Raw genomic sequence first — 14,684 nt, 5'->3', positions numbered from 1 at the left:
AGACATATGGGTAACAGCTCAATTCTTTTTCATTGGATTCTTCTAGCAGGGCAGTAGAGGATGATGGAATGGAAATAAGAGAAAGAGAGAGGGAGGGGGAACTTAAAAAAATTACATATAGTGTTTCATTATTTCTTTGGTTTGGGAGGCAGTTCTCTATAGGTCTTCCCATACCTGCATATCTTGTGAGCAGAGGCACTATCTTTGCTCTGGGCAATCTTTTGATGGGTATTTGTATAGTGAATAACCTTGTATGGTAAAGCTAATGTCTCCCTTTAGAGTGGAAGACAAGGTTTCTTACTGGTAAGTATAATAAAGATAATGTCTCCCTTCAGAACAAAGGGCAGGCGTACTCACTGCCAATTATAAAAGATTTGAGTTTCCTAAGCTCAGGGTTTCGAGATCTCCTGTTAGTGCAGCATATTGAGTTTACAGGTATTATCTGGCCCACTTCACATAGCTCTGTGGGAATTGGGATTCAGGGAACTGGTGCACATGCTGATACTCTAGCTGCTGCTACTGATGTGAGTAGTAAATTCTCCTTTGTCTCTGACGTAGGAGTCTTGTGTTTTCTTCAGGACCCCTGAAACTGGTAGGCTAATTTGTTAGCTTGCAAGTATGGTGAAATCTCAGACCCTTTATTTTCTTAATACTTCAACATAATAAATAGGATGTATTTAGAAAGATTGATTGGAACTTACATTTCCAGTTTGTACAATTTTTAAGAAATTTATATAGGATCTTATTTTTCCTTGCTTTGATATAGGGTTTGTTTATAATGTCAGCCCATATATGGAGTATCATCCTGGTGGAGAAGATGAACTAATGAGAGCAGCAGGATCAGATGGTACTGACCTTTTTGATCAGGTAAGGTGCTAAAAATAATCATAGTATTACAATGGAAGAGCACTCTTAAATGTAGCAGTGTGACAATTGTTGGGAAAAAAATAGTTGCATAAATTTCAGATATATTGGCTTGAATTTTTAAGTGTGGGAATATGCTCATAGGTAGTAACTGTTCATTTAATTTGCCTTTGAATTATTTTACTAAAATGTTAGAGATGGTTTCAAATCCGTGTCTAAGAGTCTGCTCTTAAATGCTTTCTGTCTCTGCTGGCAATTGTTTGCTCAATTTTGATCAATTTTGATAATGATGATAATTGACTTATGGGAGGCAGTAGTGATTAGAGGGAAAAACAAGGCACTTAGCTTCTTTGCTCTTAGTCATTTCTCATTTTGAGATTTTTATATAATCAGCCTGTCTTGATGTACTGAATCTTCATGCCATATAGAAAGTGAGTTGATTAATGAATAGAAACCTTATTTTTCCTAGAGTTCTGGCAGAGATTTGGTGTGCAGAACCCCATTTGCTGTTAATGTTCTTCCTGAGTTGGAGAAAAGTCGTGTTTGCCCATTGGTCATAATAGCATTCTCTTTGGGAGATTCTTACTGCTGACTTAAGGCAAATTCCCATTTATTTTGGTATTTATTATTGTCTAGAAATGGAAGCCAAATAGAAAAATTTGGGAACACTTGCCTGAAAACTTGTTTGCCATGCTTTTATATCTGTCCCATAACTTCTGATGCAGAATGTACTTTTCCACAAGAATGATTTCCAATAGAATCTAGTTCCGTTTATATTCCTAAGTGACGTGAGGTTATATGGACCTTATTTAAGTAAGCTTGTCACAGGGAAGTCACAAGAACTGCTATATTCTTAAGTTCTTTATTAGTTTAAATAATACTTTAATTCCAGATTGTCACATTCCCCTTTTCATTATACCCATGACGTTTATTTATGACTTTAACTTACTATGGAAGCAAACAACTTAATATTCTAGAAACTGGTGAAGTTTCCTGCATCTTTAAATATTTAAGAATTTATTCATGCCTAGTATTTGAGTTGTACAAAGAATATTAAGTAATCTCTTTATTGTCAGATTTCTGTCTCTAGTTTTGATTCCACTCCTGACCTTTTATTTCCAAATGCCTATTGGACAATTTGATAACCAGGTAGCACTCCAACTCGGTGTACCCTCAAATAATATCAGCTTTCTTCCCCCTCCCCTCCCAACTGTTTCCTATTTCTGGTAATGGGGACTTGAAACTACTTGAGTAATCTTTGCCTTCTCTGATTGTGCCCCATATCCAATCACTGGGGAAATCCTATGATGCTGTCTTTAAACATTACACCCTTTTCTCTCTTGTCACTGCCTTAGATCAAGTCATCACCATCTCCTCCCATTCTATTTTAATACTGTCCTAATATTTTTACTTTCAGTCCCAACTTAGATAACATGACAGCTAGACTAGTGCAATAGTCCCCCATTATTTGCTGTTTCGCTTTCAGTTTCTGGTGGTCAGTCATGGTCCAAAAATACTAAATGGAAAATTCCAGAAATAAACCATTTATAAGTTTTAAATTGCACATCTGAGTAGCATGATGAAATCTTGCACTGTCCTACTGTGTCCAGCCAAGGACTTGAATCATCCAGCGTATCCATGTTGTATATGTTCCATGCCTATTTGTTATTTACTAGTTGTCTGAGTTGTCAGATTTGCTGTTATGGTTTCATAGTGCTTGTGTTAAAGTAACCCTTATTTTACTTAATAATGACTCCAAAGCACAAGAGTAATGATGCTGGCAATTCAGATATGCCAAAAAAACAAGCTGTAAGGTGCTTCATCTAAGTGAAAAAGTAAGTATGGTTCAATAAGATATTTTGAGAGACCATATTCACGTAACTTTTATTATAGTATATTTTCATAATTTTTCTATTATTAGTTATTATTGTTAATCTCTTATTGTGCCCAATTTATAAATTTAACTTTATTAGAGTTCTGTACTCCATAATTTCAGGCATCCACAGGGGGTTCTTAGAACTTAACCCCTGTGGATAATAGAGGATGACTGTATTCTTAAAGACAGTCAGTCATCTTAGCACCTTGCTCTACAACACTCAGCTCATCATTGACAGTGGAATAAATTTAAAGTCATTATTTGAGGCCCTAAAAAGACTTTATCAAGGTAAATGTTCCCAACATACATCTTGCTTTGAGCAAACTGAAATGCATCGAGCAAATCACCAGTTCCATCACTGACAAAAACTCCTTGAAGGATTTTCTCCTTCATCTATCTGTTAAAATTCTACCTAACCTCATAGCCCCAGAGATAATGCTTTATACATTATCGGATGCTTCATAAATATTTGGTAAATGAAATTTCAGTATTTATTAATAAATGAGTGTCCATTTATAATTACATATATAATTTTTGTGTATTTTCTATTTTAGTGTATATTTACTCAGGAACATAAAATTCTGACATCAGAATTATTCACCTTGATTATTTTAGTGATTATATAGTATTTTATTGAATAACATATTACGGTTTTCCTGTACTGGTCTTTTGCAGTTGGACGTTTAGGTTGTTTTCAATATTTTGCTAATATAAATAGTGCTGTGAAGAGTATCTTGGTACCTGTATCTTTGTGTATATACAAATATTTTCTCAGGTAAATTTCTGAATTGCTGAGTAAAAGAGCTGCCTATTTTAAGATTTTTAATGTATATTTAAAAAGTGCCTTTCAGAAAGGTGGTTTAAATTTAATTCCCACCAATAAGTCTGGCAACAAATACCCTCAGTTATTTTTCTTGAAGTGACGGTCTCACCTTGCTTCTTTTCAAGAAAATGTCTATCAAATATTCAAGTCTGAATAACCAGCTTTTTTATGGTCATTTTTTCTTTTAAACATAAATGACTTTTCAAAAAAAAAAGCTCAGTTCCATTTGCAAATCAAACAATTGCGGAAGTGTTTTGAGAACTTCCCATTTTGTCACACAGAATATAAAACAGACCTGTACTCAAGGGTTGAGATTTAAGAAAATTAATATTATTTGCTTCATGAAGGATATTATTAAATGAAACCAGATCTTCACCCTCCGCCTGGTGAAGAAAATAATGATTGAAACAACTGCTTTAATTTGTGCTAAGATGCAAGCAGTTTTACCCACCATTACTTTTTCAACATCAGTGCAAATGTCAACACAATGAAATAGGCAAATAAATTTTAGTATATTTTGAAACTAATTGAGACCTCAGAGATATCTGAAGGGTGTCAGGAACCTCCAGAGATCGATAAACAACACTTTGAGAACGTTGTTCCAAATAATCCTAATGTATGCTGCCTTTCTGTCACTCTCTTGTTGGCCAATTAGATCTGCTTCTTTATTTTTCAGAGCAGTGTAAAAATGTTTAGTTCTGCTCAGAATAAAATTAGAGCATCTCATGAAGTTAGTCATGTTGCTTTTCTGTCATTTATATCTCATACCAGGTTCATCGTTGGGTCAATTATGAATCTATGCTGAAAGAATGCCTGGTTGGCAGAATGGCAGTTAAATCTGCTGTTCCTAAAGGTAAGTGGTGCCAGTGCAAAACTGGCACTGATGTCTGACACACGTGTACTTTTTTTAACTTGGATTTCCACAAATAGATTTAAAGAAATCGTTGTATTGTTCTCATTTTCACTGGCTGCATGGACTGCGGTTTTATTCTAGCTCTTCTTTAGAATGAAACAATGACATTACTTTAAATTTTTGACGTGTTTTGAGAAAACATTCATAATGTAAGGAACAAGCATTATAGAAGAGAAAGAACTTTATTTACTCTTTGCTTAGTTTTCATTTGTCTTTTGCTGTTATATAGACAGATTAGCTAGAGCACTTGGTAAGAGTTGACTTTTAGATTAGTATTTTATAATTTAATTTTTTGAATACGTAATACATTCACATGACTCAAAAATGAGAAAATATAAAAAGTTACACAGTGAAATTTTTCCTCCTAGCTTTATCTCCCTCCCTTTTGCCTTGAATCTTTTCATTCCTTACTTCATTACCATGGAAAACATATGTTCTGATTGTAAACTATGTATAAAATACAACCCATTTCTTGCATTTCTTGCCCTTACCTTCTAACCCGTGGCTCTACAATCTGTATGGTATTGAAGATCATCTCTTTACCTCCTAGGTTTCTTTCAGAACAGCACCCTTTGAAAATTTTAGACTTGCAATAGAAGTAGCACAAATACTTTGCTTAATTCTTTGCTTTGGAAGAAAGGTAGTCTTTTTCTTTTTCTTTTTTAGTAGCTCTTAACTTTGACACCTAAATTATGAATAAAAATTGGCTTACTCGACCTGAGTCTTCTACTGTTTATTTAGTGTAATGAGTTTTGTAATTCAAGGCCTTGTTGCCAGAGACCTCCATCAGCTGTATGTAAATAGCACAGACATACCTAGATTTGAACCCTAGCTCCATGACCTGTGTAATCTTTGGGCCAGTTTCTGTCTCTGAGCCTCAGTTTTTTAATCTGTACAATGGTTCATAGGGTCAAGAATTAATTGACATGAGTAAAGTTCCTTGAATAGTGACAGTAATAAATGCTCAAAAAGGATTATTTTTTTTCTTCCTATTGCTACAAAATAAATAAGCAATACTTATATATAACAAAAGCAAACTAGTTTGAACTTTCATGTCTGGAAATTCTTCCCAACAGTTTACTTTTGTAAACCAGTCCCTTTCTTCTATTAATTGGCTCCTAAATTCACTGATGCACTGCCAGCAGGAGATACGATATTAACTAAAAATCCTAGATAACTGATTTTACCTCATTCTGAACATTATATATCTGGTACTAAAGGTCATTTGTTCTTATGTAATACCATTCAGGGTAACCAGAAAGTATGCTAGACTCCTTAGGCTTCTGTTCCATAGGAATATGAAATTAATAAAAGGACTTTTCTGGTTTTTTTTCCTTCTTTCCTGGAAGCAAAAGGCAGATAATCCTCAAAATGCTTCACAGAAACAACAACAACAACAATGAACATCATTTAAAATGAACAGATTAATTCACAAGGAAATCCTCAGATATCCAAAAAAGAGTAGTTAGAAGCAGCAATCCGGTGTGGTAAGCTAGCTCTGAAGCCTCTGTTTCCTCTGTTTCTAGCACTTATCTAGATACTCAGGAATTAGAGCCACACAGGAATTTTAATGGTCACACAGAGGCTAGAAGACCAGATCTTGGGTCTGTAAAGGCAGGGAGTTGGAACTGGAATCCCTGTTTGTGGTTTTGACTCTTGAAGGGCTATATGATCAGTGAAATGGAAAAGCTTAGAAAGAAATCAGTCCAACAAAGGGAATGTTAGGATATATTGCCTTGACTTTGTTTATGAGGTGATAGAAGAGAGGAAAGAGAAATTTCCTTTAAGAATTTGTAACCACAGTCCTGCCCATGTGAGAGTTGGGAATTTCAATATATACCACCTATGTTGTATCAAAAACCTTAAACCAAGAAATAAAATAGTCTCTCCTTACTGGTTTCCCAGGCCACTTGACAGATATATATACAAAATTTTAATGGTTTTAACCTAAACCCTCAAAATTCCCACATGTACATATCAGAAAATTATTAGTGCACAATAAAAAATTAGACAACACGTGAGGAAACAAGTCAGCAGAAACAACAGCAAGATTTTTACCCCTTAGACTTCTTTATTTATATACAGAATAAAAGTAATTTTGTTTGAAATGTTTAGGAAAATAATTAATGGTAATGAGTAAAAAAATGAGACTGCTAAAAATAATTATGTAGAATTGAGTCAAAACAAATAGAACTTCTAGAAGTGAAAAATCTGATGAAATTAAAAGATACATAGCAGTAATTATCAAACAGTTTAGACATAATAGAAGAGTTCATTGAACTGCAGGAGTGAGCAGCAGAAATTATGCAGAATGTGGCACAGAGAAACAAAAAGATAGAAAAATATGTAAGAGACATAGAGGATAGAGTAATTAGACTTAACACTTGTAATCATTTCCAGAAAGAATCAGTGATGAGGATGAGGAAGAGATAACATCCGAAGGGATAATTGCTGAGAATTTTCCAGAATTGATAAATCACAAATACTCAAATCCAGTAAGTTCGGCAAACCTTAAGCAAGATAAATTAAAAAAAAAATCCACACAGACATTGTAGTAAAAATGCAGCACACCAAAGACAATGAGAAGATATGAATGAAAAGCAGCCAGAGAGATAGATTTACTAACAAACAAGTGATTAGTAAATTGACAGTTAATTTACTTGTGTAATTTACTAGCAATACAGCTAATTTACCATTACAATAATAGAACCCAGAAAATAATAGAACAGTATCTTGAAAGTGCTGAGAGAAAAAAATCTAAAATCATTCAATAACAGATGAAATGAAGGTAATTAGGACTAGAAAACAGCAACAATGAAACCCCAAAACATATGAAACCAAAATCAGGAAGGTTGAGAAAACCAAGGATTTCTAACTAAATCATAATGATAAAGAACTAAACTGTAATGCATATTTCGTTTCCTCTTCACCACCTGGTTCATGAGCGTACAAACACATTTTTTTACCCAGAACGAGATATGGTTTTTGAGATACTATGTGTTCATAAATTTAAAGTTTTCTTTTTAACACTCTCTCTAGCCCTGATTACTGAGGCAGCACAGTGAAAAGAGCACAATTTCATAGAGGCTGACTTGGCTTCAAATTTCATCTCTTCCACTCATAAGCTGTTGTGTTCTGTATCAGTTAACAGACTTGAGTGTTTTTTCTTAGCGGTAAAATGGAGTTTAAGACCGAAACATTCTAATATTATTGTGAGGATTAAATAAAGTAATGTTTGCTAACTACCTAGTATATAAGAAGCAACCGATGGCGGAAGTAGCAGAAGTGGTTGTTGCTACTGAGGCTCCCTTTACCCCTCTACTCCTACAGTACTGAGGCTACTTATAAAGCAGCATGTTGTGATGTGTTTTACCACAACAGATGGTCCTGTTTCTGTGAAAAATAAAGTATCATTATTATCTACAGAACATGTGAGAGTGGGATTGTGAATCTGTTTCACTATAAAGCTTGTTTGGTTTAAACGTGTTTTGCTAGGGTGAGGCCAGCAGGTAGTGATATGAGATAAATTGCAAGGTTTTAGGAAGCAAAAGCAAGAATTTTATAAGTCAGAAAAGCCTTGATTGCAAGCAAATTAATTGGGTTTTTGTAAGTGTAGAGACTTAAAATCTAGCAGGATACAGTCTGAACTCCAGGCTAGCCGGAATGAATATACCATATAAAAGGGACAGAGTAACCAAAAAAAGAGATTTAATGTGTCAGAAATAAGGAATGCCCACAGGTAAGGTGAAGAGTTGTTTTAATAGTACTGCTATGCCTTTCATCTGCAAGCAGGATTGATCATTGAACTCTGTTGGCCTGAGACTTATGGATGGAGACTGTTAGATGGGGCAACCACGTAATTGTCCAAACTGGGGCAGTTTTGAGAATGAAAGAAGGTTCTATTAGTAATTATGCTGGGATAATGGAGTGAACTGTGACTCTGGCAAACCAGGGTATGTGTTTAATCTATAATTAGAATTTCTAGGTGAAATGGGAACGGAGGATAAAAACAGATGAAGTGGGAATAGTAGGTGGAAAAAGATTTGCTGATGTGAAGATTTGCAGGGGCTGGGCAGAGACAGTGGATCTACTGAAGAGGAATTTTATAGATGAATTTCTTTTAATACTGGATCCGTCACACCATCTTTTAGGTGGGTGAACTGCCAGATTCCAATGCATGGGGATCCGGAATTGGCATTTTGTAGGCAGCCTACAGTTGGGCAGTTTTAGGAGGATAGTTTTTAATTTATCTGGTGGTTTCTAGTGTGCCAGGGTATCTAGGATGAAAACAGAAAAGCTAACAGATAGACTATAAAACATAATACCAGTGGATCCTTATGTAACGAGTCGGTATGATTTTTATATTCCTTTGTTTAAAAAGAATGATTTGTATCGTGCTTTAGAAAGATATCAATAATGAATAAAAGGAAAAACTTCGGAAAGGTAAGTATTAGTTGCTGATAATTTATTTACATGGAACACTTCATTCTCTGGCAAAGATGAAAAATGTTCTTACTCTTTGCCCTTATTCTAGTTCTTTTCTGCCATTACGATAACCAGTAGCTTAGACTTGGTATGAAAAAAGAATAAAATATCATATAATTTTAATATTGATTGCATATTGAAATGATAATATTCTGGGTATATTGTGTTAAGTAAAGATATATTATTGAAATTAATTTTACCTGTTTCTTTTTACTTTGCTAATGTAATTTTAGAAAATTAGAAATACTTGTGGCTTACATTATATTTCTTTTGGACAGTGCTATTCTAGATCATAAATGTACTTTAAAAAATTAAATATAAGTCTATGGCCATGCTTCCCTGAACAAGCCCGATCCTGTATGATCTTGGAAGCTAAGCAGAGTTGGGCCTGGTTAGTACTTGGATGGGAAACCACCTAGGAAGGCCAGGTGCTGTAGGCATAAAAAATTAAAAAATAAGGGATTATAAACTGACAAGGTCCTTGCAATTTGTGAGGTCAACCAAGGGTTGCCTCGCCTAAAAAAAACCAAAACATTTTTTAAATGTTCTATTTTCCAGCATCATAGTACAGTCTCAGGAATGTTTCTTCTTAATTTTTCATTGCTTTATTACGGTTTCTAATACTTTTATATTTTTAGTTTTCACGCCCACTCTCTCAAGTAGTTAATGACTATAAATCGTGTAGAACCATATAAATCGATAGAATATCTAGGAGTGGAAGAGGTATTTAGAGCTGTTCTATCACCCTCAACTTAAAAGTGAGAATACTGAGGTTTGTAGACATGGATAACTTACTAAAGGCTATCATTATTTAATTGGAGAAGTTCACCACTTAAAGAAATGATTGTGCTTTCCTTTGTAAGTCAGAGAATCACCTCATCAAAGCTATCCACTTCTGCATAATTTACTTTCCTTTGGCATATGCGAGTACTTTTTAACTAGGGTTGATTTTTTTCACAGAATATATTTGGCAATATCTGGAGACATTTTGGTTGCCAGGAATAAGCTCAATGCTCCTGGCCTTCTGATGGGTAGAGGAGAGGTCAGGGATGCTGCTAAGTCCCCTACAGTGATAGAGTCCCACAACGAGTTATCCAGCCCCAAACTTTAATAGTGTTCAAGTAGAGAAACCCTTGTATATGAATTAGTTTTTTATTCTTAAAAATGATGGCATTAATGACACATGGATGTGGAGCTGGTATGTAGACAAGGCAACTATTCTAGCTGCCAGCTGGAAGTTCAGCTTCTGGAGTCAAAGTTCTCTCTTCTAGGAGCATCAGTGTCCTCATTGATAAAATGGGGACAGTTCAGGACTCAAGTGAATGGGTAAAACACAAGCTCAGAGGCTAACTGGTAGAGGAGAAGCAAGGCAGTTACTAGCAGAGAGAAAGGGGCAGAGTGTCATGATGAAGTGGACTTTACTGAGTGAGCAAATTTGCTATCTCAGTCAGGCTGCCTTAATGTGCTTTTGCTGCTATAGAATATATTGTCTGAGTGATTCCTGCTGGAAAGGTAGAAGGGAGAGGTCATTAAAAATGAGGGATGAGAAGTCCCTGGTCAAGGGGCAGATACAAAGCTGAACAGGAAGTATGACTTACATTTTGTGTATGACTGACCAGTGTTAGTTTAGGTTAGTGTTTGCTTTGTTTTCAGAGAAAGATGATTTTTGAACATGTATGTATTTATGTGCAGGCGATACCCAATAAGAAATGGTTAATCCCTCAGAGGGTAGAACAAAAATGGGAAATAACTGATAAATTGGAGAAATGAATAAAAAATATACAAGTATAGCCTACTTAGGAAGAAAATATAAACTTCTCAAACTATAGTTTATGCTGTGATTAGCTAAAAGAGTAATAGGGAAGAAAACTGTCCAGGAATAAGTACTTTGGTACTTTTAAAACTTTTTATTCCTGAAATTTTTCATAGTATGAATTTGAACTGTTAAATCTTTATTTTAATTCTGGTAAACTGCTCTGAGGATAAGGAATAATTCTGGGCCTTGAAGTTTGAGAGATGTGTAACATTTAAAGGTGACTTAGAAGATGATTAAAAAAATGAACAGAGGAAAGTAAAAGGTAAAGATAGTTTAGAAATAATAGAAATTATTAAATTTTATAAGATGCGAGAAATGAGTATATAACTTTTCAAACAAAATCAAGAATTAGGCCTAGGTGATGTTATGAGGCATTCCATTTAGAGATATGGAAGAATTTCAGAGAAAAGTTGTTACTAAACATATTGTAGAGAGACAAAGAGTCTTCTGGCAAGGCTAAGCAGTAAAGGGAACATAGAACAGTATATTTTGGACTTTGTGACTAAGATCTCTGGTAAGAAGACTGAACTCATATCTGATGGTTTCATGATATCAACCTTTTGGAATGAGAAAGGAAGATGAGGTATGTAGTTACATACATTTGAATGTAAAACATTCAAATATAAATTGCTCAGCACTTGTCTTCCTAAAATGTTTTATTCAGGGCTTTCTTGATAAATGCCTATGTATTTTCAAAATGTACCTAAAATATTACTTCCTCAGTGGAGTCCTTTCAAATTCCTTGTAAGTACAGATGCCCACCTTCTGTGCTTCCATACCACTGTCTACATACATCTTTCACAGCATTTATCACCTCATATTAAAAAGAACATTGACATTTATTTTTAATTTAGTTTAATTTTTTTGAGCAAGCAATGCACTCACATGATTCAAGAATGAGAAGCACCCTTGTCATACCTCTGTCTCCTCCCACACACACACACAAAGGTAACCACATTACTACTTTTATTGTGAATCTTTCATATTATGTCTAAGCATGTATAAGCAAACAATATATATTCATATTTTCCTAACTTTCTATTCAAAGAATTTCTTACTATGTCAGTATCCCTATTAAGATGATGATTAGCAGATATTTCTTAAAAGAATGAAGTCACTGGTAAACAGGATTTTTCTTTCTTTATCCTAGGAATCCCCTGGTGGCTCCACTCAGCAGAGGTAAACTAGATTGGAAGTCACAAATAAAAATCATCACCCAGCCCTGTTACCAAAAAAGAGAAGAATGCTGATAAATCACAGTACTAGCCTTCTAAATAACACTTACCTCCCTAGAAAGCAGAGGTTCTAATCAAAATAATGCAGTTCAAACAGCATTATGAGAAAAGATAAATTTTCAGAAAGAAAAGTATCTCATGTGACTAAAATGATTCAAATGTAGATATGCTTAATAGCAAAAAATTGTCTATTTCTGTGACTCAGTTTTTGAAGAGTTACATAAGTAGACTAGCAGAGTTTTTAAAGGTAATTTAGATTGTTTAAGTAGAAGTTCTCTTCCTACTAGTACTTCTGGTATTAAAAAAAGACTCAGGGGGAAAAAATTACTAATTTAGGAGGATCCAGAAAGTTCTGGAAGATTCAAATCGATCAGGAAGTACATATATTTTTTTTCCCTAGAAACTAATTACTTGGGGCAATTTTTCAAAATCTGTGAGCTTTTAGATAAAAACAAATTGCTGTACATGATAAATGAGATTCATCAAACTGCCAGGTATGTGGTACCCTGAAAATAGATTTAATTTACATATGTTATTGTGAATTTGCTGTTTGTTCTGACATAAAACAAATAATCACAACTGCAGTAGCAAAGACAGATGAAACTAGATGAGAATAAGTGACCAAAGACATCAGTGATCCCTTGCAAATTATAGTGACTAGATCTGTATCTGGCATTTGATAAACAAAGCTCATTTCGAGGTATAATTAGATGGTATTTAGGTCTTTTGTCTTTTCAGAAAGTATTCACTCTAGCAATGGCATAGTAAGAAATGTGGTGCCAAATTTCAGAGGGATGGTGTCTAATCTTGGCTTTGCTGCTCAAGAGCTGTTGATTTCAGTCACGTCCTTGACCTCTGATCGTCAGTTGTAAATGAGGGGACCAAATGATAATTCACTATATGTTGTTAAGATTTCTTAGCTATGAAGTTATGTTGGTAAAATGGGGAAAATAAACAAAAAGAATGGTCATTTGGCCTCCTTAATCATGATTATTTTATGACAGGTGAGTGAAATGGAGGTAATTATGAGATCGCTGGTTGACTGAAAATCAGAACACAAAAAATTTTGAAAGCTTTGATTTAAGTTTCTTTTTTTTATAAAACAAGGCGATGTCGCATTAACAAGTTTTTAGTCTACTACTTGGATATTTTGTGTTAGCTTGTCATTCATTTTTTTTTTTTAACTGACAGCTTGCTGAGGGTTTTATTTCAATTATATAGCACTCGTGATCAAGATATAATATAGATATGTGAGTTGACTGCCATCCTGAAAGAAAATACCTGTTAATTTTTTTCAGGTTGTAACACTAATAATTGCATTACATTGTGGAAATTTTAACATATTTTCATCATTTTTGCTATTTAAATTTGGAGTAACAATGATTTTAAGTACTAAACTAGATAATAAGGTAGTTTGCTTTGGGTTGTTAATATGTGTATTTTATTTATATAATGTAATTAATAAATTCTGGTTAATTTTGACTAATTTAAAATATGATAACCTGGACAAAATGTGGAGTTTTATATGCTTTCTAGAGAAATTAACCAAGACATTAGAAAAAAAAAAGTCCAAAGAAATAGAAAAAAGCCCTGTGAAATGGTAGATAAGTACCAGAGAGATGGCCTGGCAATCTTCAGCCATGAAAATTACTTATTAGAAATATGGGCCATCTCCCTATTAGCCTGTTTCTCTCTTTAGGCCTTGGAAGAAAGTCCTTCAAGAAAGAAGGGCCGATATCTTTAAATCAATAATATTAACTGATATTCTCTTTGACACTGTAATATTCTTATGTGACTTTTTTTCTAAATTACTGCACAGACTATCATGAGGAAAAGAAAGTCTTAAATGGTAAGTCATGTAAATTTATAGTAAAAAATCAGTGAATCATTCTCACATGATTATAATATTGCTTCACAGAATTACTTGGAATATTTAGATATTTTTTATATGAAAGATGTCTTTACTTGCTCAAACTTAGAGGATTGGACAGAACTTTATAGATCCCATTTTACAGCCATTATTCTTAATAGTAGTCCCTTCTGTGACATCCCTGAACATGTTTTCATATGCCCTCAGCTTGAAGACTCGTAGTCATTAGGAAGCAGGACTGAACAAGTCACCTCCCTCCAGCATGTGACCTTGCCTCCAGTGTTCACATGCAGATACTGAGTAGCCTATTAATCTGCTCTTCTAGAGCAGGAGCTCTGACTTCTACAGCCATTCAGTATGACTTGGAACTGACACACCCCCTAACCCTCAAAAATGTTGTGTATAGTGTCAGTACTAACTCTTATGAAATACATGAGACTACTATGACTGAATTATATTCACGTATGTTTAGAAATGGTTTTTATTTTTCCTCTGAAAAGAAAGTTACAGAAATTCAACTAACAAGCTGGATTGCCAGATGAATTATCTTTTTTTTTTTAACTAGAAAAAATGATCTGTATTGTAGACTAATTTTTGCAGTTCATGATGTAACATCTGAAATTGCTTGTCTGATAGTATAACACTGCATAAATGAGGAACTGATCTTAGATTTCATGTGATAATTGGCTCTTCTTTGATACTAAGCAAAAACCTTCACTTAAAGACTAATTACTGATAGACTGGGCGTTTTCTTTCCTACCACATAGGGATTCCAGAACCTTTACTTTCCTGTTGCCCTGCT

The 14,684-nt window shown here is 34.3% G+C and overlaps 1 protein-coding gene and 1 pseudogene across 5 annotated transcripts in view; both read left to right on the top strand.

Annotated features, from left to right (window-relative positions):
- CYB5R4 (cytochrome b5 reductase 4) overlaps positions 1-14,684 on the top strand; it is a 74,626-nt gene that overhangs the window by 21,689 nt on the left and 38,253 nt on the right. For 3 of the 5 annotated variants that reach the window (XR_005650680.1, XM_039852857.1, XM_039852855.1), the window contains exons 3-5: positions 767-867; positions 4,335-4,416; positions 13,832-13,861. Coding sequence is in view for 3 of the 5 variants with exons in the window: in XM_039852857.1 (XP_039708791.1) it covers positions 767-867; positions 4,335-4,416; positions 13,832-13,861 (213 nt within the window). In the remaining 2 variants the exon portion in view is untranslated. The remainder of the gene's footprint in view (positions 1-766; positions 868-4,334; positions 4,417-13,831; positions 13,862-14,684) is intronic. The other 2 variants (XR_005650681.1, XM_039852856.1) reach the window with 1 other exon arrangement.
- Positions 9,283-9,401, top strand: LOC120595105 (uncharacterized; annotated as a pseudogene).

The sequence above is a fragment of the Pteropus medius genome, unplaced genomic scaffold (assembly GCF_902729225.1).
Source record: "Pteropus medius unplaced genomic scaffold, Ma_sr-lr_union100, whole genome shotgun sequence".
Classification (NCBI taxonomy): Eukaryota; Metazoa; Chordata; class Mammalia; order Chiroptera; family Pteropodidae; genus Pteropus; species Pteropus medius.
This window is presented reverse-complemented; position numbering and strand designations above follow the sequence as displayed.